Here is a 24,342-nt window from a genome sequence, read left to right on the forward strand (position 1 = left end):
AAAAGTCTTTCCTGAAACGGCGCACCTATAGCATCGCCATTGCTCCTGCAGAACCGTAAAGGCTGACGCTGCAGCTTCAGGTCCCGCTCGCATAAAACGTATAGGACCTAAGAACTTTTGTTAATTTGCCACCTTTTGCGCACACGTCACTGGCAATAGCGATTGGCGTAACAGTGAGGCTATCAGCGACGACTATGTCGTGAATGACGGACGGCACCCACGTAAGTGTTATACAGGCCACATCGTATATAGACTTACGTATATATCGCCGGTGATGCTTTACTGTGGTGTTTCTTACTAGAGGCACAAGGCGTTACACACACGTCATAAGATTCAGGTCTTGAAATGTTTGCTGTCGTACATAGTCTATACTATACAAGCTATGTGAAGTTTATGCAATCCACAGAATTATACACTCTGTGTATTCGGATGCTGTAATGCAATGCCACGCAGTCTAACTAGGTTACTTTTTGAAGATATTGTCTTCCAAGGCCTCTTTTACTCACATTCTGCAACGGGTTACGATGAGCGACATCCGATTTCTGGCTGAAATAAACAGCGGGGAAAGAAAGCGAACTGAACAAAGAAAAGAAACAAACGTAACGGTTGCTCGCTTGCGGTAAAACGTTCACTTCAACGTCAGCTTCCGGTGTCTCGTTCCACTTCTGGTTTCTACTAGTGGTCTCTCAATTTACTCGTTCAGCCTATTTTATATCGAAATTCGATACGGCAGCTCTACGAAGACTAAAGACTGCAATATCGTCTGAGTTCGTTCTCAACGCAATAACCGAGTCGTACGACATATTTAATACTGCTTCAATCGCGATATCTCCGCGTGTTCTATAAATCACGTCGTCTCGGTTTTTAATTTCGCACTATCGACACCTTCGGCGACGCTTCGAGGGCATTTTAAGTCGGGCTTGATTTATTGAGCGTTATAGGAGAGTTCAAACGCGACTTTCACTACATAGGCTGGTGCATGCGGCTTAATGAAAAAATCGCGCTATGAAATTTAAAAAAGAAAGTAAAGCTGATGTATGTGGACGCGGGCGCAATCGCGCATGAATCGATCGTGTATCGTCAGAAGCTTTTGCACAGCGGCTCCCGTATGCAAATGCGACTGTATAATTGGGATAACACGCCATTGGTTAAAGATTATTTAGGTAGACTTAATTAATCTCAACCATCTGCAACGTTCAGTCAAATGAATCTGCGAGTGGTTTTCACTTTCCTCTGTCCAGCGCTGTCCGCGGTATACATTGATTAATCTATACGACTCTCTTGCGCAGCCGATTTCGCATGGCTTGCATTGATACCCATTCTCCTTTCTTTACGAAATCATCGGAAATGCGTTCTCCATATCGAATATTTTCTCTAAGCTCACGATTAATTTAGGCTGGAATACTATCACATCGCATCTTCTTTTCTTTTTTTGCTTATTGCATGCTTCCGTTCTTCCATTCTGATTCTGTATGGCTAGACGGCAAGCGTCCTCATTGTAGACTGTCCATTTCAGTGCGCGTTGATTCGATGGAGTTCGTGGACCGGCGAAAGGACGCCAATGGTCACCGCGGGGGATTGTATAGCTCTATTCAGTCAGCGTGCCCTCAAATGAACCGCCCATTTAGGGGCATCTTACAGAATACTTTCTTTCAGCGGTTTCACTCGTAGCCTCTTTCCTGTTGCATCCAATATCCTCGTGTGTATATGTAAGTTGAAATGCCTACCCACTTATCGAATATAACAATGCATTGGTAGATCTGTAAGTTAACCTTGAATTCGCTGATGCGTGTGGACTGTGTCACCACGTAGTCAAGGTCGTTCGCACGAGCGCGTCATCTTCAAGATGTGACGAAGTGCCTTCACTGTCTTGTGGGACGACGAGCGAAGAACGGTATGCATTCGTAGCTCGATCCTTCACGAAAAGCGGTGGATCATCCAGTTGTCTTAACGCGTTGGAAAGTGTTTTTCTTGCTGAATGTTTCCTTCGGCGCCGCAGACCTCAAATGCCGCACGGTGGGTCAATCCAATTGTTATAGTGTATGCCATTATGAAAGCAACTCCCAACCAAAGCCGACTGAGAAGCGAAGCTTCGTCTGAATGAAGTCCGGATGGAAGTCGGAGTTGAAGAGAAGCGTTCAGTTGGTATACTGTAGTGTGCCTTATATTTGGTGTGTTCCACTCCGTCCGTGACAGACGGCGCGAAAGGTGGCGAAACCGCCTTGCAGCGTCTGTCCTAGAAAGCGGAATGGGAACCATCGTGCTCTTCTTGGTGCGATGCCTGAGCAGATTTAGCTGCGGAATCATTGTCACTGAACCAGCGATGAGCGGGTAACCACTGAAGCTTTAGCTCGCCCTACATGCACCTCATCCCCTTATCTGACGCCTCTTGATCTGTGTATCCTCTCAGACGAAATATCAACATGCGACCCAAGAAGGAAGCCGACGTCATCCGTTTGTTGACGGCGCTTAGCGGAGAGATTAGCGACGACTCGACAACGATATCAGTAGTAGCACGTGCAACGGGACATGCAGTCACAGCAACTCGACATTCCAGACCTCTGTCGTGCGCCAGGCTGTCTACCGAGGACGGAGAAGACGCGGACGGCAGGACGAGACGTCTGAACTCTACCACGTCACAGGAATATCGCTTCCGCTGTTCTTGTTGTTTCGCCCCAGTATTAAACAAAAATAAAGATAAGAGAGATAAGGCCATTTGCGTTCTTTCTCTCGTTTTCTTCCACGTCTGCTATCTATGGCGTCATTCCCGACTATAGGCTTGCTATTGCAATGTGTGCTGTTATTGGTCTTTAGTTTCACAGCGAGTTCGTCCATGCGCCATGCCAAAAACTGCAATCATCCGGTCACCATAGAAACTATACAATAAAAATTGTGAAAAATATATCTTGCAGCAAGTAAATTATACAATATTATTGTTAATTTACAAATTACTGTATAGATATAATGGAGGGGTGGTATTCAGTTAAGGAGCTCGCCACGGGGACTCTGTTGTATTCAGATTCTTATTGATGTTTTCGGTAAGACAGTGTTATAGTTATGCGCATTATTAGATATTTAACGACACTTACTTACACAGATACTTAACGGGCATGCTTCAACTCGATGTAAGCTCACGAAGCTGTAACTAATACTTCACGAAGCTCACGGAGCGTCACAGAGCTGTAGTTGATACTTACAGGTCACGGAGTTGTAAGTACCCCTTACGGGACCTACAGACAGACGGTCATCCACATACAGTGGCCGTCCTGTGCGTGTTATGTGGAGTGTTGCGCATGGGGTCCTTTCTAAGAGACGATTATCTCATTTGTCGGGCAGCTACTCTCTTTAGGTTCCACGAAAGTGCGCGCCCGTGATGCCTTGAGCGAAGCATGCCGACAGTACGGGCCTCTCAAGTAAACCAATCTGATTCCACAATGGAGTCGATGCGACGGTTTTCTTGTTTATCCGGAACTGAGAATCGACATAACTGCCGATCTCGGGACAACGCGGTTTTCGACTATGTCAAAAACACATCACTTTCGACATTGTTAGGCCAAGGTAATACTTTATAGCATCCCAGTCAGCCTGAGTCAGGCGGTTTTCCTGGTTACAGCGCCATGGCAATCATGCAAATCCATGTATTGCCAATAATAAAAAAATAAAAATAATAATGAAAGAAACCTTGAGTCTGTGCAGGCATCGTAGTCTACTGAATTGTTGCTTATGGATAATCGTAAGCACAAACTTGTAATAGTTTAACAAAGGCTCGTTTTTCTATGATGGACACAATATTAACTAGAACTAACAGATAATCAATACAATAAAAGTATAGGGGATGTTATTTATAGTAGCTGGCATATAAATCTGAAGAAATTAAAGTGGACGAAAAGGTAACTTGTCGCCGACATGGCTTCGAGCGGCGCTGATTAATAATCCTAGGTTTAAGTGCATAGATATACCCGATAAAGTTGACGGGAGGATGACCGCCGCCGTAGCTCTATTGGCAGAGCATCGGCCGCGTCATTCGAAGGTTGCAGGTTCGGTCCCTGCCGGAGCCAAGTTATCTTTTCGTCCACTTTAATTTCTTCACAATTACTACAAACTAACATCCCCTATACGTTCCTTGGCTTGATTGTCTGTTAGTTCTCATTAATATTGTAGTAGTTTCAGTCATTTGAAATTTCGATTCAGGGGACACAGATCTTTAAAAATGCCTAATAAATGCAAGACAGCCGAAAATAATTTAATATAGAATCAAAACAGATGTCAGGACTTCATACAGTCTTACTAATTTTACGTTCTCTGGTTGAACTTTCGCAGGTTATGTCTAGATGACACCAAGCATGGGCAAGAACATGAAGAATGAAGCGATCGAGTTACGGTAAGTCGCGCAGCATATATTCGTTTACCTATGCGTGTCGGCACATGATACCGAAAACATTATTTTTACTCAATATTTATTTATTTATTTTATTTATTTATTTATTTATTTATTTATTTATTACTCTCTCGAGACCTTTCGCAATCAGAGACGGCAGTGGGTTACTGAAAAAATACACGAATGGTAAAAATTAACAGGGATTAATAAAATGCGAAATTACGGACAATATTCGGCCATTTTGCCTGATGCGCGGGCAGTACCTTGTATTGTTTGAAAAATGAATGAATGAAAATTTGATAATTACACAATGTGAGCTTAGCTTGTCATATATAGCATTACAACACGTCATAACATAAGCAACGACAAAAGAATATGTACAACTAATATTAGCTCATAGAAGTACATGTTACTATACAGTGTCAGCTAATTCTTTTCGAAAATTGTAATTTTTATTAATAGACACGATCTCGCCGGGAAGGCCCATTCCCCTTTTTTAAGGTATGTTTCAAAGAACGATTGAGAGAAAAACGTCTTATGTTACATGCACGAATTCTAAATTTTTTCTGATGATGAATGCATAGTAATATTCGGGCGATTCATAATTGTGCTGCTGGCAAATCCTCTACAAGAAAATAGGGTACAACGAAAACGTCTATTTCGTTTGCTCTGTGTCTCCGTTCTTATTCTTCTTCTCGACCTCTGACATTCCAGCATCATATATCTTCTTTATTTGTTTTAGTTTTCCACAGAAGCCTCTGTTTCTCGGAAACAATGCAACGACGCATGGGAGGAGGGGTTTTGAAATGAATATTTCATTCGAAACATCTATTCGACTTGTACACACAGTACGCTGCTTACATGCTGCGCGGATATCGTGTGCGACTCGACGTTCGCGACAGGCAAGGATATATGACGCTACTCCTGACCTTCGCTACGGTTACGTCACGAGTGTCCCTCGCGTCGCACTTGGCCTCCGGGAAACGCCTCCCGCAGCCGGCACGAGCGGCACTTTCAAGGCCGGCGATTCCCTTCACATTGGAGCGGTGAAATTACACGCGCCTCCGAAGGGAGCAGCCCCCGATGATGCGATGCGCTGAGAAGGATATGACGTCACATGATGCTGAGACGTAGTATGACGTCCGCGCACGAAAAATGCGTTGGCAGGAGCATGCGTCATCCTGCCGACGAATGAGATGTACGCTCTCTAATATTATTAACAACAATAATTTATAGGGTATAACTTAAGCGTGTTCCTGTAAGGGGCAACGTGTAAGCGTGACTCCGTATCCCGAATCCGTAATATCAGACCCTTTATGTGAGGGTACCGTTATGCAGGGCCTCCCGTGCCCGGTATTACGTTGTGAATGTTGACCTCCCGGTGAAGATAAATCATTATTGCTGTCTGCTGCCTGTGCTGAATTAGTTGTGCTGTAGGTTTTCCGTTGCGTTGCTTTCAAGATTGCCGACGAAAGAATAATACCGTGCAATCTGATAGGGCTACCTTAGTTTAATGCTAACGATATAAAAAAAAAGGCTGACCTTTCAGGTGTGTCCTTCTCTCTCTCTCAGGTCGTCATTCACATTCTGCAATGTTAAGAAAATAAGTGAGCTCTGCTTTCAAAAAGAACAATTTCAATAAAGGAATGTAAAGATCACTTTGGCTTCCCTAAGTTATGTGGTGCGCCGCTAATTCCACATTACATTTTCCATAACGTTTTTTGGGGGGCACAACTTCTTGCTGTCTATATAATCAAGCAAATACAAACAAACACCTTATACCAACAAGACCTTGCATCATCCAAACGACGCCACACTAAAATTTCGTCTTACTTTCTCTCCTGTAAAAGAAACATGTCTGCTCCTGTACCTTTAATTATGCAGGCTGCTTGCCTTTCGTGTTTTTCGCGTCTAGACATGAAATTAAGGGTTTGACTCGGAGCATTCCTGGATGCATTAGGTTGTTCTTGCTTTGTTTTCTCTCTCCCTCTCTCTCTGACGACGCAGCTAGAGTGCTTCAGAAAGGTTGAGATATACAAAAGTCTGCTTCAGCTGAATATGGACGATGCTTAAATCATAAACGAAAATTCCGGCCGGGTGCCTGAAGGCCTAATTGTTGTGGCTGCCTAGAGTCGGCACCCTTGCAGCAAAAGTCGCAGAGGCTAATGAGGTAGTGTGCGTACGTCGGTGAATTTCTTCGTGAGCCAGTGGAGCTTTTTTTTTTCCCTTTTCGGAATGTTTAATTGAGGAGCTCATTAAGTAACTCATCATATGGATCCCACAGTTCCCTCTCGCTTCTCTCTCTTTTCATCTTTCCTTTGCGTTTGCGCGGCGTTACGATCACCCGCATCACAACTTCGAGGCTGCACAGATACCGCTCTCTCATTTTTTGTTAATTTTTTTTTCAATCCTTGCTGAATATGTTCTCTACACAACGCCGTTCACCCACGTAGATGATGCAGTAAGCCAGAAGCAACAACAAAACAATTGTGCTGAATTATGAAGGAGGTGGTGCGTAACGTCTCTGCAACGAAGTTGACGAAGATGAGATCATGAATGAATAAGTAAATGGGCGTGATTCCAGCGAACTCTTTAAACTTAGCTGTTCTGTTAGAAACCAGACACGATGCATAGGAGAAAAAAAAAAACCGCATGTACCGACGCAGCGTGTCGCGCCTACATCTGTAATTTGACGACTGTGGGGATGCGCTTCAAAGACATGCATACCCATCGTCCCCGTTGCGCATTCTCATGCATGTTGTGATGACATTTCTGCGTATTTTTCGTGTTTCTTTGTGCGTTGAATGTCTGGGGCTTGAATGTATTGACTTGAGAACTTGGATTGTGCGCTTAACTCTTTTCTGTCTCTCTCTCTCATATATATATATATATATATATATATATATATATATATATATATATATATATATATATATATATATATATATATATATATATATATATATAGAGAGAGAGAGAGAGAGAGAGACTTGTATCTCGCGATGTGCATTAGGGTCTTTAATTGCCTTATCGTGTTTGCAGCTTATAATCTTTGCACATTTCAGTTTGCACGGATAAATACCAGTTCTCAGAACCAGAGTAGCCTGCGTCTTCACAAATTCACGTCCTCTGCGCTCTTTCTAAAGTGTCTAATGAAACAGCAAGCGTTGTACGCGAAGTCAGTGCTCTTCACTGATGTCTATCACGCTTCCATTTCTCTGATCACACTCTTCGTTCTCGTAGCGCAAGAATTTTTCCGTCACACTCGTTGAGTCTTTCAAACACAGTTTAACGCTGCGCAATGTAAGATTAAGCTCCTGCACGTTGCCAGCACGATAGCTTAATTTTAGCTTATTTGTATCTGGATCGCAACAGTCTGCGGAGTTTAGCAACACTAATTTTGGGTCGATAAGTGAGCAACACTAGCTCGCTCGTTGTTCACTGTCCGCCGAGGTGGTGTTGTGATTACGGTGCTTGGCTGTTGCCCCGAAGGTCGCGGCGGTCGCATTTCGATGGAGGCGAATTGCTAAAGGCCAGTGTACTGTGCGATATCAGTGCACGTTAAAGAACACCAGATGGTCTAAATTTCCGGAGACCTTCATTACGACGTGCCTCATAATCATGTAGTGGTTTCGGGACGTAAATCCTTAATAATAATTATTATTATTATTAAATTCAGTGGCTGTAATGTCGATGTGCGCACTTCCCAGGCGCTGAAAAGCGTGAGCACTTTCAGTACGCCTAAAATAGAAGGCCTCGTTACACTTTCGATGGAGTAACGGAAAAAAAAAAAGACTGCCTCATCTCCTATCACGCGCGATACGTCTCATTCTGCAGCTGCACGATCGACTCGAAAAGCCGCACGGACGACACTCGAAACAGGATAAGGAGCCCTCGAGGCACTATATCACTGGATTCGAGTGCGCAGCCGAGATATAGCGACGGGGTCATCTCGATCACAAACACTCGGCTAACTCTCGTCGCAACAAACTGAAATATCGCTCGAGCATAAAGCGCGCGTGTATTCGCTTGTTTTCTTTGGCGCGTTTTCGGCCTTGATGTCGCAGCTTCCAGAGACGAAGAACCCCCAGTCCAGACTCCGCGAAGATCGCTGATGACGCAAGCGGGGAAAGGAAAGCTTGTTTTCTACGCCTCTCTCGCCTTTCTACTCCTATCTACGCATCTCTTACAAGAAATGCCTCCGAGAGTGTGCTGCTTGTTGTCTTGTATTTCTAGTATAAAACAAAGGGGGGTGGAGGGGGGGGGGGTTACAGGGAACGTTGGCCGAGCGACGAAGACACAGGGAAGAAGAGTGTTTTTCGAGACTTTTCTTGCCGTTTCACTGAATTTCATGGCTTTGAAAGTACGCAGCCAGTAAGTCTATCATTTTTGTAATTCCCTCTTCCGTGCACTCAGTGACCAGGGGGTCGAAATTTCCCGGGCCCACCGCTACGGCGTCTCTCATAATCACATCGTGGTTTTGGGATGTGAAGCCACGAGAGTTATTAACAACGTATTCTGTGACTTGATCCTTTATTGCGACTTCTCGCAAAAGAGCGCTGCAGGGGCTGGCAGAAGCGGCAATTAGCAGTGCAGTGCCCGCAGGTTAGCCAGAGCTACAGCCACAGCTGTAGTAGTGGTGTGGCTGCCGCTACCACCACTACTACTTCTATCGCTGCTAACCATTGCTGCCGTTGCTCTAATTATACTAGGACTATAGCCGCAGTAGTAAGCAGCATAAGCAGGAGGAGAAGGAATTCTGGCTGCAGCAGCAGTTTTATGGCAAAAGTGCCTTCTTTTACATGGTGAAATTTCAGCGCGCACAAAATACAAGGACACAGTATAGGGGACGAGCGACCGCTGTATCCTACACTCTATGTCCTACGCTGTCATTTGCGCGCGACAAAAATTCACCTATGAATCGTAACCAACTCGCCCAGCTTTCCCTTCTACGGCGAAAGTGACTTCCACCTCCTGTTCCAATGCCAACGAGGCTATCGAAAAGGTCCCGACGAAACGACCGGCGCGCACCCACCCCCTCCAAAAAGCTCGCCTTCTTCCCCATCGCTCCCGACGCACCCTTTCAATCGACAGCGCCGAAAACTGTCATCTTCCGCAACCCCGGGCGCAACCGCCGCCGCTACTGTACTGCCACTACCCGCCACCGTAGCGTCGCCGGCCGGCCGCTTCTTCGGCAGCCGTGCGCTCTCTGCCGGGCGTCCCTCGGACGACAGGGGATTCCTCCCGCTCCTCTTCCTCCGCACGGCGGTGCCGTATCCGAGCGGCCCCTTCGCACCGCCTTTCAGTCGGTGCGCGCGCTCCGAGGGGCGCAGCTCGAGTTTCGAGATCCACCAGCGACTGTGCACAGCTGCGAGCGCTCAGGCCAAGCATCGTCGACACTTCCCGGTTCCCGGTCTCTGGGTCAAGGGAGCATGCTGAGATTGCGATGGCGCTGTAGCTGTTGAAGAAGAGACAAGAAAAAAAAATTAAGGGGAGGGGGTGACAAAGTTCTGTTCCCTTCATTTCTCCTTCTTCTCAGCCTGCCCCTCTAATCGTCGATCCACTTGAGAACAGTACACCGTCGTATCGCCGCCCCTCCTCTCTGGGCACGTGCGTGTGTGTGCTTTCTGTGTGTGGTGGTGCTGCGTTCCCGTGACCAGCGCGTCGTGGAAGTTTCGTTTCCCTTCCTGTTGGAAAAGGAGAGAGCGGCTGTTGTCCTTCGAAAGGAAGAACGCCGATCGTCTCGCCGAAGTAGCCAGTACTGGCGGCGGCGGCTTCGCTTTTTGTGACTCTTCATCATTCCTCTCGTGCGGAAAGCAGTCGTCGACGCCGAAATCAAGTGGACAGGATAAGAGTGCGTGCACACAATAGAGGGCCGGCTGACTGTTGTCTAGTCGTCCCGGCCCGCCCCGGACCACCACTACTTTTGCACCTGACTGTTAGCTCTCGCCGACGCATTGTTTTCGTGCTTCCTCGGTCGGCTAGCTGAGGTGCGTCTCTCCGCGTCCTTCGATGTTGTTCCCGAGGGACAAGTGGCTATAACGGTTGACAAAGGTGGGTGCTCCTGGTGAGGTCTCTTTCCGTGTCGCAGATCGCCACGTCCTTAATTTTATTTGCGTCGTGTGCGAATCTGTCTGCGTCGTATAAACTCCGCTGAACGCGAGATGTGGAACTAAGGAGGGCCGAGGGTTGGCCTATAGTTGGTACTGGCTGACTGAAAACATAACGACGTAGCGCGCAAAAAGTGTAAAGGCTCGTCCTGTTTGTCTCTTCGCCTGGTCCGTTCGTCTTTTTGCGTGCTATTTTGTTATGTCGCAAGTCAGTGAGATGTGGCGTAAACGCTCCCTGCAAGATTTCGTTTGGCGTATGTGAAGGGACAACCTGCGGCTCTCTTTTAACCCTGGAATAAAAAAATTCCCTTCAATAAAACTTGCAGTCATAGTGAAGGCTGCTCAATCTTTAGAGTGGGTAAAAAAGCCTAAGAATTTGTTCTATGGTAATCGAGGACGTTTTTGTCACTTATTAAATTAGTGATTTATTAGGCAAATTGGACACTGAAGTGCCGGATGTTGCAACCGTCTATGAACTACGGGAAGTAGCAGATAAAATATAGATATCTGATAAGAAAGGAAAGAGCGTTAAAAGACGCAAATACTATAAACACAATTATTCGAACAACGAAAAAAGAGTTGCTGACGATTAAAACATTTGCCGATGTGTTCGCTTTTGGTACGCTTTGTTTATATGTAACGCTTGAAACTGGTCAGTGTGTATTTTGCTTCGCGGCAACATTTTATTCTCTGCGAGATGAATAGTATATGTCCTTCAATTTCTTTTTTCGCACTCGAGAGCGTTTCGTTGTCTCATAGGTAACACAAATACCTTTTACGGTATAAAAAAATTGTCACGCACGACAGCGAGATGTGACTGCACGTACCGCGAAAGGTGTCGCTAAAAATTTTGTCCACCTGACCACTTGGTGTGCACAGAAATATCTAACAAGAGAAACTGGCGGCGACAGCTCTGAAAATTTGCTGGGTGCCGTCTGTTGCGGGTGTCCTCATTATAAAGCGAAAGCTGTTATGAGATCACAACAAGGACCGTTTTTGGCGCCGTAGTTGTTAAACTATATACGGCGCCATTAAACACCCTTTACAGCAAGGCTTGTTGCTGAGCTCTAGTTGGTACATTACTTCAGTAAAATATGTATGGCGCAAAAACGAAGGGTGCGGAGTGAGGACACGAACTGACAAACGGTTTGGGGACAACCTATTTTTTTAACCACACCTATTTTTTTAACCCTTTATAAACTGATAAAGGTGTTAAAACGTGTACGTAATTAAGCTGAAACGTCAATAAATGCTTCTGTCTTTAAATATTACGTTACCGGGGCCACTGTGAAAAGTCGCGGGGAACAGGGTTTATTTATTTATTTATTTATTTATTTATTTATTTATTTATTTATTTATTTATTTATTTATTTATTTATTTTAACGCGTCCCTTGTAGCATGTCCCCGCTGCCGCCGGTGTCCGTAACCACTATCGCGCGAAATGAGAAAAAAAAAACTAAATAAGAAAAAATGTTCGGGATGGCACGAGGTTGGGCCCTCTGCGTGGGAGCCCAGTATTCTACCTCAGAGCCATGCCGGTGCTTGAAACTGCCTTGCAAAAAGACACTATACAGGCTTCATGTCGAGAAGGAGCCACATTAACATATGTAATGTAGCGTGGTAGAAGAGTAAAATAACAACCAGGCATCACACAACGCGAATTCTGTAACAGGGCGTCACACAATGCGAATCGCGCAACGAGTGGGTTGTTGAATGCTTCCAACCCATTACAAAGGGCTCTGCCATAATCCTTCATCGTCATCAGCCACAGCATCAACAAAGTGCACATAATGCATTACAGGTGTTTAGCGGGTACCACGGTTCTCCGCAGAATGACGAAAAATTGCATAGTGGCTTCTTCCCTACTTCACGAAAATTATGATGATTTATAGCGTTGTGGGTTCCTCGCAAGTGCACTTCTATTGGTTGCCAAGGAAGCCGATAAGGCTCCCATGATCAATTTCCTCAGGGTCTCAATAAAGTTAATTCCCCCCTCTCTCTCTCTCTTTTTCACTTTAACGTATGCTATAAAGCGTGGTGGGAGAGTTATAACAACCGGGCGTCACATAATGCGAATTACGTAACTAGTGGTTCGTTTAAAGCTTCCAAACCATTACAAAGGGCTCAGCCATAATTCTTCATCGTCATCAACCGTCGCATCAAAAAAGTGCACAAAATGCCTTAAAGGTGGTACCTCGCTTCTCCGCAGAATGACGAATAATGTCGTGGTGGGTGCCTCCCAACCTCACAAAATTATGATTTGTGGCGTAGTGGGTACGTTGCTAGTGTGCTTGTATTAGTAGCCACAAGAGAGTTTACAACCGGCTCTAGAAGTGCCGCTCTTCCAGCTTTCGCTGTGACTGTGCTGCGCTTTCCGCGCAGGCCTGGCGTTTTTTTTTTTTTACTTGCAACCAAAAGTCCTACCTACGACTTTATTTTACCCTTTAAACGCGAAGGTGCATTAGTCAGTCGACCATTAAACACCCTTTACAGCAAGGCTTGTTGCTGAGCTCTAGTTGGTTCATTACTTCAGTAAAATATGTATGGCGCAAAAACGAAGGGTGCGGAGTGAGGACACGAACTGACAAACGGTTTGGGGACAACCTATTTTTTTAACCACACCTATTTTTTTAACCCTTTATAAACTGATAAAGGTGTTAAAACTTGTACGTAAATAAGCTGAAACGTCAATAAATGCTTCTGTCTTTAAATATTACGTTACCGGGGCCACTGTGAAAAGTCGCGGGGAACAGGGTTTATTTATTTATTTATTTATTTATTTATTTATTTATTTATTTATTTATTTATTTATTTATTTATTTCAACGCGTCCCTGTAGCATGTGTCCATTTCCTTGCTTGCACAATTTCATTATAGCAGATCAGCTTGTCAGCATCGAAAGTGTTCGATTGGCAAATTTCCGCAGAGTTTTGCTAAGTTGTCCAATGCTCTGAGTCATACTGAGTTTTCGGAGTTTTTAAGAGCGAAGCTGTTCTAACTCGGCGTAAAGTGTGTGACCGTGCCCGAAAAGTATCATCATCATGAACGGGTGCGCGCCACAGAATTTGGGGCAAATCCCACTACTCACCGCTACGGCATGGCCTGTAATAACCCTGAGAACGAGAACAGAGAGAGAGAGTTAGAAAGAGAGAAAGAAATAGAGAGACGCGAAGAAAGACATAAAGAAAGAGAAAGAGAGAAATTCTTGCCGAAAAATAATTCTTTACGAGGCGGAAATCGAACTCGCGTACCCTCGATACGAAGGCTAGCGTCGTAATCACTAGGCTATCCAGGCACGCTAGCAGAGCGTAGCATAGCCTTGTATATAGTGTAGCCAGGCGGTGGGAAAGGGAAGTGAGCGTGAGAAGGAGGAGGGGATGGAGGAGGGGAGAGAGTAAATCATAGCACTGAAAGAATGAGAAGAGAGAAATGGAGAGAAAAAATGCAGAAAGAAAAAAGAAAGAGAAGATAAACGAAAGAGAAAGAAAGAAATAGAGAGAGAGAGGGAGAAAAAAATAAGGCAGAAAGAGGAAGCAAGCATAGCGTCGTCCAGCTACCACATACCGCATCACCTGGCCAATTCGCTCAGTAGCTAAGCCACACCCACCGACGGAGACATCGCGCGCAACCTCCGCTCTATAGTGCATAACCTGGCTGCGTACTCCCGAGGAGGAAGCCGCGCATCTCGAAGTTAGACGTGTCGGTCGACGAGGAGTAGGAGCGGCGACGTTCCCGTGCTTCGCTGTGCCAAGCTTTGCTCGACTTAGTGCAAACTGCCCGCAATTTTGTCTTTGTTCTTGTTGTTCGCTAGTTACCCTTGTCAGCCGCCATTATTCTTTCCATTCTTAAGGCCTAGTCAGAAAACTACACCTGTATTCGCGAAACAAGCTTCACGCCAGGATCGTTCGTAAAAGATAAAAATATGGCCAATCCTGATGTAAGATATATCGTTAACGAAACTAAGTGGTCAATAACAAAAAAATAATAATAATGATAAATAATCTGGAGGCGACCCTAATCCTTGACTTAGGGGTCTGGTAGTGGCGCTCGCGTGTCGGCGTTCCTGTGCCCTGGTGTATTCCTCGGGCTAGCTTTGTGTTTCGGCGCGCCGCCGAAACGGATCTCAGAGGCCACGCAGAAAGAAGAGCATCGTTGAGATCTGCTCCGCCAGCTGCCGCAACGATCGCCGCTGCTCACAAGAAAAGTGTCTGCTCTTTCAGTGAACTCGTTCAATTGAGTTTAATTAGTTATCCTGACAGTTAGTTGACTTTTACCTTAGGTCAGGCCCGTAGCCAGGGAGGGGGCGCCCCCCCCCCCCCCGAAATTTTTAGGATACATGGTGTTTTACCAAAAATAAATAATGAAAATAGGCGTTTTTCTCAAATGGTCAAGGCTTTAAGCAAGTGCCCCCCCACCCCGAAAAAATTCCTGGCTACGGGCCCGTCTTAGGTAAACTTATGCTCTGGTATCATACGTATCCAATATAAGTCTTAACTTGCGCAAAGACCATCGATTTCGAACTGCTTTCACTTTTTAAAACAAATTTTCTGAGTATTCGGAAAACCGGAAGTGAGTGTTCGACCGGAAGTGCCTGGAAGAGAAACCAGAGTGTCACTATAGTTTCTCTTGCCACTAAAAGACCCTCACGAACACGGAGCGTTGTTAATTCACTCCCAGATATCTATTCTCACATAAAGGTTGTTAAACTATGTGAAAAAGGCGGCTCACGGGGCTTAATAAGAAACAGCTGTTATGTTTATCAGTCTAAGCGCATTCTAGCATTTCATCCCTCTGTAGTATGCGGCTCAATTTTGCAGCTTGCATTCTTCTTGTTTTCCACTCGTCACTGAACTAGCAAACGCGTTAACTTCCCCCATCGGCGCGTGATTTTACACGGCTCAGTGCCAGCGCGGTGGTAGTCGCTGCTGAGTGTCATTTCGTCTATTCTGTGCCGATGGACTACATTTTACAAACAGCGCAAGGATTAACTTCGTTTGCTTATAGTTAGGGCACCGTGTTCTCGGTTTTATCCGAAAAAATCCGATAAACATTCACCGGTGAAATTTTTGACAATTCGGATTTATCCGATAAACCCCGATTTCGAAGGCCAATATGACCTGCTTCCGTGCTTTATCAAAAGGGCAAGTTCTAAGCGCTCATTGATACATCTTCTGTAATATAATATCTGAGGTTTTACGCCCCAAAACGACAATATGATTATGAGGGGCGCCGTAGTGGAGGGCTTCGGAAATTTTGACCATCTGGTGTTTTTCAACGTGCACCTAAATCTAAGCACGCGGGCTTCCACCATTTCGCGATACATCTTCTGGTTTGACCGATTTAAAGTGTACCGCGCGTAGCTGTATTAGGCGACGTAGCTGTATTGTGCTCCGACTGCGCTTCCTACATGCAGAAGCTTCACAGGGACTTGCAAATCTCCAACCCCGAATTCAAGGCGCTTCACTTCAAAGATCCGTGCCACCTACTTAACAACGCTCTGGAGTATGGAATCAGGACAAGCTCGTTTAGCGTAGTTCACGATTTTGTTGTGCCCTTTCCTGCCTTGTTGAAGTCGTCGCGGGAGCTGCGCCGTAAGTTTGGTCTTGTGTGCTTGGCCATGGGCATAACCACCAAGCCGCTGAAGACCGTATGTCCGTCGAGGCGGTTCTCTTTTTATGAAGCTCTAGAAGACATTTTGGACCACTGGCGCACCATTTTGTCTTTCTTGAGAAGCAACGAAGCCAAGGGAACGAAGTGTGAGTAGCTCAAGAGTCTTATTTGTGCATCGCCTGAAGTTGTGCACGACTTACTCGTTAAGATGAGGATTCTGAAGACGAATTCGTGCGCCGTGCTCTCAATCATTAAGGAACTTGAGGCAGAGAGTACCCTGGTACACCAAGTTTATCCCATACTGGGGGTTCGTTTGCAAGCACTCATCAGCCAATGGCATGATCCAACGAGGCCTTCGCATCAGATGTCACAAGTCAGTTGGACCTCCTTGACGAGACTGGCCGCATAACGACTGTCACAGACTTTCACGGATGCTACGCTGCTGTCGCCGAAAAGTGGAGACAGACGTCTGAGAGGAGCCTGTGCGATCAACTCCAGTAGACCAAAGAATCGTTTTGGTACTATGCTCTAATTGTGAATCCAAATGTGAAGCATCAGCTGCCCTGTGTGTTCGAAAGCAATACGCCTATTTTTCAATTAGTGCTTCTTGAAACTGACATGAGCCAGCTCCTGAGTGATTTGGGAACTATCAGTGCTGTGAAATATGTAAAATTGTGTAACCGCTGTCGTTTTAGAGACTTCACAATGTCCAGTGGCCAGTGCTTTCTCGCTGCGCTCTGCATCTTCTGGCGCTTTTCTGTTTCTAACGCTAACGTTGAAATGGCATTTTCAAAGCTGAGAGTCGTCAATCGAAAGGAGCGCGCTTCGATCACTAACAGCGACCTCGCAAAGTATGGTTGCGTGTGTTACAATAAGCTTTAAGCTAAGGTTGTTATACGCACAAATACATGTGTTTTGTGTTCAACTATTTCGCTTGCGCGTATATATTTTTGTGCATTCAAAGCTTCTAGAAAAATATAATGTGTTTCGTGTGTTTTGATGTTTTAGTATTCAGATATAAATTGATCGAAGATTTTGGGGTTTTGAGAATAATGCAAAACTCCGAATTTTGGAGAATTGGAGATTTACGAGAAATAAACACCGAAAACACGGAGCCCTTCTTATAGTTGAACTTTGCAGCGCGATCGCGTTCTACTCGATCGCGTTCTACTGTTACGCGATCGCGTTCTACTCTTGAAGGCAATGCTCAAGCGCCCTCCAAGTTTGTTTTTTTAAGTGTAACAGCAATATGCTCGCCGCTGTTAGTACGGGAGAATACGTAGCGACCGAAACAGTTGTCTGCGATAACGAATAGGTGTGGCTGCTGGGCCCGTATTCCCAAAAGGCGACAATCGCAAAAGTATCGCCTTTGGTGCGCGCTGATTGGCTATTGAGCAAACCGGAAAAGTCAGGGCGCCATCTGGTAATTCCGCCGACGTCAATTTTGCGTCATGGTGCTCGACGGTGCTCTCGACATATTTGCAATAAACGAAGGCACCGTTAAACGTCGGTTCGTGGTGAAGTCTAGCATTTCATTGACGTAGGCGGTAGCTTCTAGTATTCAATCCTCGGTGGATATACGCAGCATCTTTTACGCTGAAGCTTTCATCGAGCATTACCTTGGGGTGTTATCAGCACTCGTTCTTTGCCAGCGCGTCTTTTTTCGTGGTTTGAACGTTCCAGGAATATGAACCGTGCGTTGCTCGCGTGGCTTATCGCGAGCCGGCAACATGTTGAGATCTTGAGACGATGTCGCTGCGGCGGCACGCTACAGCTGAACTCTCCGAGTACGCCGTGTTAAACTCTCAACGAAAATACGTTTCACGCAAAGTTGCATTCTTTAAATATTATACTGCGCATTAAATAATCGAACAAAAAAACGTTGAAAGCACTTTCAACACGTCTTATACTTCAAGTAGCCACAGCCAAGCCGGCCAAGCCTGGCCACTGAGTAGAAGCAGCAGCACACGCTCGAAAACGCCGCACTCGGGTTGTTCTGCTCTCGCACAATGCGCTCACTCCTGTGTTGTGAGACATTCGTACTACCAACGGCCAGTTGCAACAATGACGTCACAGGCAAGTGTTTTTTTTACTTATTGAACGCATCAAATTCTACGTCACCAAACGCGATACTATCGCCTTTTGCGATCGTTTGAGAATACGGGCCCTGACTTAACTCCTTCGCGTTAAAGAAAAGAAAAAACTGTAAATGAAGCTTTAGTTTTTTACCGACGAAGGCTAACGGTGGAACCGTTCTCGCAAATGACCCGGTGCCCTCGAAATGCCACCTGAACTTCGTCCGGCCTTTGCGATAACGAGCCACTCGGAGCCATCGACGCGGCTCGACACATATCCCTAATCACCGGCTTCATGTGACCGCGCGTGAAGCCACGGTCGAACACCAGCTGTTTCCGACAGCCAAGCTCTGAACTGTACCTTCCTTCTCTTCTTTCATTTCTTCATATATGTAGAGCTAATTTTCGCCGCAGGGAGCGGATATTTATAGCAGACATTAGCGAAGCTATTCTCAGCTTCCTGCGTCGGCTTCGACGTCAGTTTAGGTGTCTTGCATCGGCGGGAACAATGGAGGCAATTGTTGGTGTCGAAGTTTTTGTTTCCCAAAGTGATACTGCAGTATTCTCGGTAAAGAATGCGCGTACGTACGCGGTGTGAGTCACAAAAAGCAACGCGCCCTGACCGGAGCAGCTGGCGTCGCGCTCGGGAATGTGAGAGGTCGATGAATGGAACGACAAGAAACGCTCGGTATTCCTGGAACCTGTCGTACGTCGCATCTATTAGCTGTGAAAGACGCGCCTGTGACCCGCCGGTTGTAACGTTGGCGCCAGTCCTGTTGTCCTCTGTCCGCATCTACTTAGCGCCGTTGATGGCCCGTGGCTCGCCGATGGCATCCCGCGGCAGTATCGGCGAAGTTGTGCACGTTTGCCCTGGAATTTACTGTGTCAAATAGCTACACTGACAAGGGGGGGGGGGGGGCATATATTTAACTCTAATTACGCCGTAAGGGGAGAGAGAGCGAAAGATAAAGGAAAGACTGGGAGGTTAACCAGAGGAAGTCTCCGGTTTGCTACCCTGCAAGGAGAAAGGGGGTGTAAAGGAATGAAAGAGAAGAAGAGTCTGTAACCACGCTACAAAGTCACGACTGTAGCTCCGTACAAGTACGACGCACCAGCATTGTTGTGAGTGGTCAGAATTTGTCATTTAGTCCAGTTTCTCGAAGAAAACCGCAACAACGCCCTCAGAGGGGCTCGCGTTGTGGACCGGGTTTGGCAGTGCCCTGAGATTTTGTTATCTGTGAGGGGGCGGTTGTACAGCTGGCCTAGTGCGGTTGTGATGGCTGCTCCCTCGGAGTGAGAGCGGGTGCACTCACGGAGAAGGTGCGCGACTGTTTCACTACGCCTGCAGAGTTCACATAAAGGGCTATCAGCTATTGCAATAATAAATTAATAAACATTTGAGAAGGCCACTTGAAGCTGCAGACGGACCAGTAGTGTAGTGTCACGTCCGTAGACTGCACAAGAGGTTGGCGGATGCCATAGGGCAGGCAACTGTGCGAAGCATGAGCCAGGTATGGCCCTCATTCCCCATATCAGTCCGTCCTTTCTGTGGATTGCTCGTGATCTTCCGCTCTGCATTTCTTCGTTCCACGGTAGCTGCCTCGAGATATCGAACCGGCTATCTAGCAGTCTAGTGCGATCTTATTCGAGGATACTTTCGTTTACGCGTGACGTATTGTCCTTACACGAAGCCTCATTGGAGCGACGGACGTCCTGCCCACTGGACTTATTCAAGGATTGCATGATGAAAATTACTTAGCCGAGAATACGCCCTCGTCGTCTTGATTAACAATTATTATTAGGGTTTTCCGTCCCAAAACCACGACATGTTCATGAGGGACACCGTAGTAGAGGGCTCCAAAAATTTCGGCCACTTGGGTTCTTTGACGTGCCCCTGAATCTCAAGTACACGGGCCTCTAGCATTTCGCCTCCATCGAAATGCGGCCGTTGCGGCCGGGATTCGACCCCGCGACCTTCGCGTCAGCAGTCGAGCGCCATAAGTAACCACTAGGCCAAAGTGGCGGGTTCGTCGTCTTAACTCTTATCCCTCGTATAACGCAAATTTTGCGCAGGCGCGCTTCAGGACCTTCAGAGTTATACTTTAAAAGAGTTGACTGTTGGGCTAGTTGGTGTTTGGACATAGAAACCATCGTGAGTAGCGCAACGAGACAGGACACCAGAAAGGAACAGACGAGCGCAGGCGCAAACTAATAACTGATTTTATTGAAGGCAGATCTAGAGGTTTATCTACTACAAGCCTGTGATCGTCTGTTCCTTCCTGGTGTCCTGTCTTGTTGGTTCACTCACGATGGTTTCTGTGACCTTGAGAATACCATGTGAACGTATTAGTGCTGTAACTGAACGAGACTACAGTTACGGAACGTCCGAAAGAACCTCATAAGAGCACGAGTACGTTGCCCGGTTTTCGTGTATTTAATCCTACTTATTCGATAGGGATTTGCCTGGAGACAGAGAAACGACATGCCCCAACTGCTCGTATGTCTTAGTTCTTTTCATAGTGCTTCTAGGCATTCGGCCTACGTAAAAACAAGGGCGCGCAAGAAGCTTCGATGAGCCGAGGACGTGTCCCACATGGAGCCATAATTCCGCTCAACCTTTTTTTTTTTCACCCACAGAACGCGGCAAATACCGTTAGCGAAGACGGTTAGAACCTTCCTCACCGCCTAGATGACCACGCTGTCTATCTCACGCTAAATATTTACGTATGTAAGGCCCTCAGTATAACCGACCTCCCCTGCCTGCTTCGTCCCTTGCGTCTACTTTACCACAGTCAACATAACATTACTTCCTGTCTGCGCCCTTCCGTGTCCTCTGTGAGTTCCGCATTGGTAACCTCCGGCCACATTCCGCGTGTACCGGGAATACTTATCGGAGTCTTGTTTACGCTTATGGCAAAGAATACACTTAACCATGCCGCAGTTTTTCTGTTATAAGGACGTTGTTATCATTCGTGGTTAGCGCTTATCTTATACCGAACGGAAATATTGTCCTCGATCGCATCCCCGCAGCCTTCTTACGAAACATGGTAAAGAGCTAGGGGACAATAGATGAATTTTTTTTTTATTTACTGCATACCTGCGTCATCTCGGGGGCATTATCGCAGTGGAGACCGTATGATGCGCTAAATTGTTTACAGTAATCAGCAATAAAATACATAAAACAAAGTTAAAGTCAATGTATAACACACAAGTTCACATTATTTCAAAACGAAATTGCGGTTCACAAAAGCTTAAAAACAAAATTATGAGAATGATATGTTTTCACAAGCTGAGCCTGGAATAAAAATCGTGATTATCGGACACTGAAACACATTCTTACAGCAAGCTCTCAGTGTCGCACAGTTTGTGTAAAGAAGGATGTGGAAAAACTGTTCGTGTTACAATTGTATTAGCGCACGTTCTTCGAGTGGTCGTGCCAAGTGGAGACATAAGTTGGTTCCAGCAGGTATACTTGCGGATATAGATGATACGGGGGCAGAACTTGAGCCTTAATTGTTTTCTTCGGGTGATTAACGTTTCCCAGCCCAGCAAGCCTTCTATCTCGGTGACATTTTGGAAAAGGTTGTAATTATTCGAGACGAAGCGGGTAGCCTTATTTCGAAGTTTTTCTGTTATTTGTATCAAGTAGTCCTGATATTGCTCCCAAGTACATCTGACCAGGACAGATCTGACATAAAAAAAAAATAAAGTGTTTCTCTAATATCTTTGGACTCTCATTTGAAAATTCACCGAATAAAAAAAACACTTTAATTGTATTACATATTGAATGCTGGATGTGCGCGTGCCATTTAAGTTTATGCGTGAAGTAAACACCAAGGTATTTGCGCTCCTAAACACTTTAACATTGTGTTTTTCAATTTTGGACTGTGTTTGAAGTTCGCATTTTTTACTTGAAGAACGGACGTGATAGCACTTAGTATTAAGGCGAGAAAAAGCCTTACATGCCGCATAAAACGCGAAAATTGACCGTCGGCGGCGTCGGCATCAACACGAGCGATGCAAGAAATCATCATCGCGTGATGACATCAGCATATCACGTCATTATGACGTCACAGGTCGCCAAAATTGGTGACGTCATCATGACGTCCCATAACGTGACGGCGCATAATGAACTCATTACCTGATGTCGTCGTTCGGTCACAGATGCGCCGATCACGGAGGCAGGGCAAAACCAGGTGAGATGCAGAAAGCTTGCAATGGGCCTCCGATACTGGAGGCAGTGCAAAACCACATTAAGTGCAGAAAGCTTTCGGAGGGGGGTGTGGGAGGATCAATACATCGACTGAGAAGAAAAAGAAGATGGCTTTCGCCTTCTATAGTGGGACACAACTTTAGAAGGCAGTGGCATTTTCTCCTCAAAGGCGGATGAACACAAGCCTGCACCAGTGGGCGCGCACTCGGGACTGACGTCATGAGCGGGACGGCCGGTGGCTCCGCCTTCGGAGAACATCGGCGCGTGCATGCGCGGGACTATTTCTTTAGTCGCGTAGGCGATCGGCAGCCGCGCTTCGGTCGTCTGGGCGGGACCTCTCCTGCCTTCTTAAGTTGTATCCGTCTACAGTCGTCTGCAAACAGCCTCATGGGGGTCTGTATGCCACCTACAATGCCATTATCTGTATCAGAACACTGCCCTGTTAAGGAAGGTCAACTAGATATGCGTCTGCGCAACCATTAGGGGATGAAATAACAGTAAAAAGAATCAAAGCAGAAACTTCGAAGATGTCTTATTTATAGAAGAATACATGTAGAGGTTTCTGAAGTCGACGCCTGTCGGCTTCAGGAACTGCAGCTCTTCTTCTGTCGCTTTCTGAGATTGGGTTGAAGATGAACTTTTTTTAGCACCGACAATGATCTTGGGTCCAGGTGATCGGAGTAGATGACGCCGGTCGTTATAATGGTGGCTGGTGCAGGAACGTTCCTTGGATTCCTCATGCCTTATTTAGATGTGTGCAAGACTTTCATATAATGGGACAGAGACATAAATAAATGGAATTCATTGAGAAAAAAATGACAAACCGTGTTAACGAATTCCTCGTATTAACGAAGCACCAGTGCCTCTCGTGTTATACTACTACAGAACTTACGCAATCTCGTGTCCACAACTGAACTGACATGCAGCCAGCCTCACTACGTCACGTACTAAAATACCAATTGGGAAGAAAGGAATAACTGCCGGTAACAACGCGTACACACATAACCTTTAGTTGTGATCTCAATTTCTGGTCTTGTTTCGGGTATAAAACATAAAACATTCAACCACGGCACGATTGGTGTGTTGGCATGTTATAACAGAGATGGCAGTGCGCGGTAAGGATAAATAGTTTGCTGCGCTAGGACTGATTAACCGTCAGCTAGACGCAATTAATTAGCTCTTGCGTAATTGATTGCTAGCTTCCTGGTCTGCGCGTATAAAAGTGCGACAACTAGCCCATCAATTGTCTTTCCGGGTTTTGTGCGAAGCGCTGCGCTAAAGTTAGCTGTATGGTGAGCTTACTGTATTAGCCTGCACCTCAACTTTTCGGATTACAGCAAAGTTCACTTGGTTAAGGCAGACTAGCTTGAACTGCGGCCGCAGTCGCTACCCGATGCATTGCGCCATTTCCCCAGAAACACTGCGTGTCGCTATCGGAAGTTTCCGGCTTTAGCAAGTTTCCTTGACTATTGAATGCGCCGTTGGTTGAGCAAACGAGCTTACAATTCCTTACAATTTCTTCATTTGCGCTAGTTGTTCAAGCGCCCGCAAAAGAGCACTTTTGCGTTTGAGAAATCGCGAAGGACGAAATAATATCTTTGAATTCTCTCCTCGCTCTAACATTAATTTTCTGATATCTCGAACGCTCCGCTAAGTGCGGCCTGATTCATTGCATCTCGGCTTCGTTGCACCTTAGTGTTTGTTCCTTCGTACTAAACTCTTCGCTTTATACTTATCATCCTTTAATGAACCTCTCTTTTTCTTTTACTTGCAACTCTTTGAGATGTACGAGAGGAAGCGGTATGAAAGTGGCATACCATGGTTGCAATTTTTTCTAGCTAGTACTTTAGCCGGAATCTCAATAGTAGTGTGCAGCTCAAGGATTTGTGACGGCACTTGTGTGGGCTGGGGCCTCGTCACGTTAAAAACTACGAGAAGCAATGCTATACATTCTTG

The 24,342-nt window shown here is 45.9% G+C and overlaps 1 protein-coding gene across 2 annotated transcripts in view; it reads left to right on the forward strand.

Moving 5' to 3' along the window:
* Nucleotides 1-24,342, forward strand: part of LOC119387173 (adenylate cyclase type 5) — a 179,115-nt gene that overhangs the window by 36,523 nt on the left and 118,250 nt on the right. The window contains exon 2 of one of the 2 annotated variants that reach the window (XM_037654484.2): nt 4,321-4,381. In XM_037654484.2, coding sequence (XP_037510412.1) covers nt 4,332-4,381 — 50 coding nt within the window. In that variant the 5' untranslated portion in view covers nt 4,321-4,331. Of the gene's footprint in view, nt 1-4,320; nt 4,382-10,090; nt 10,433-24,342 lie in introns of those variants that run through there. The other variant, XM_037654486.2, reaches the window with a different exon arrangement.

Source organism: Rhipicephalus sanguineus, chromosome 3, assembly GCF_013339695.2.
Source record: "Rhipicephalus sanguineus isolate Rsan-2018 chromosome 3, BIME_Rsan_1.4, whole genome shotgun sequence".
In the NCBI taxonomy this organism is placed as follows: domain Eukaryota; kingdom Metazoa; phylum Arthropoda; class Arachnida; order Ixodida; family Ixodidae; genus Rhipicephalus; species Rhipicephalus sanguineus.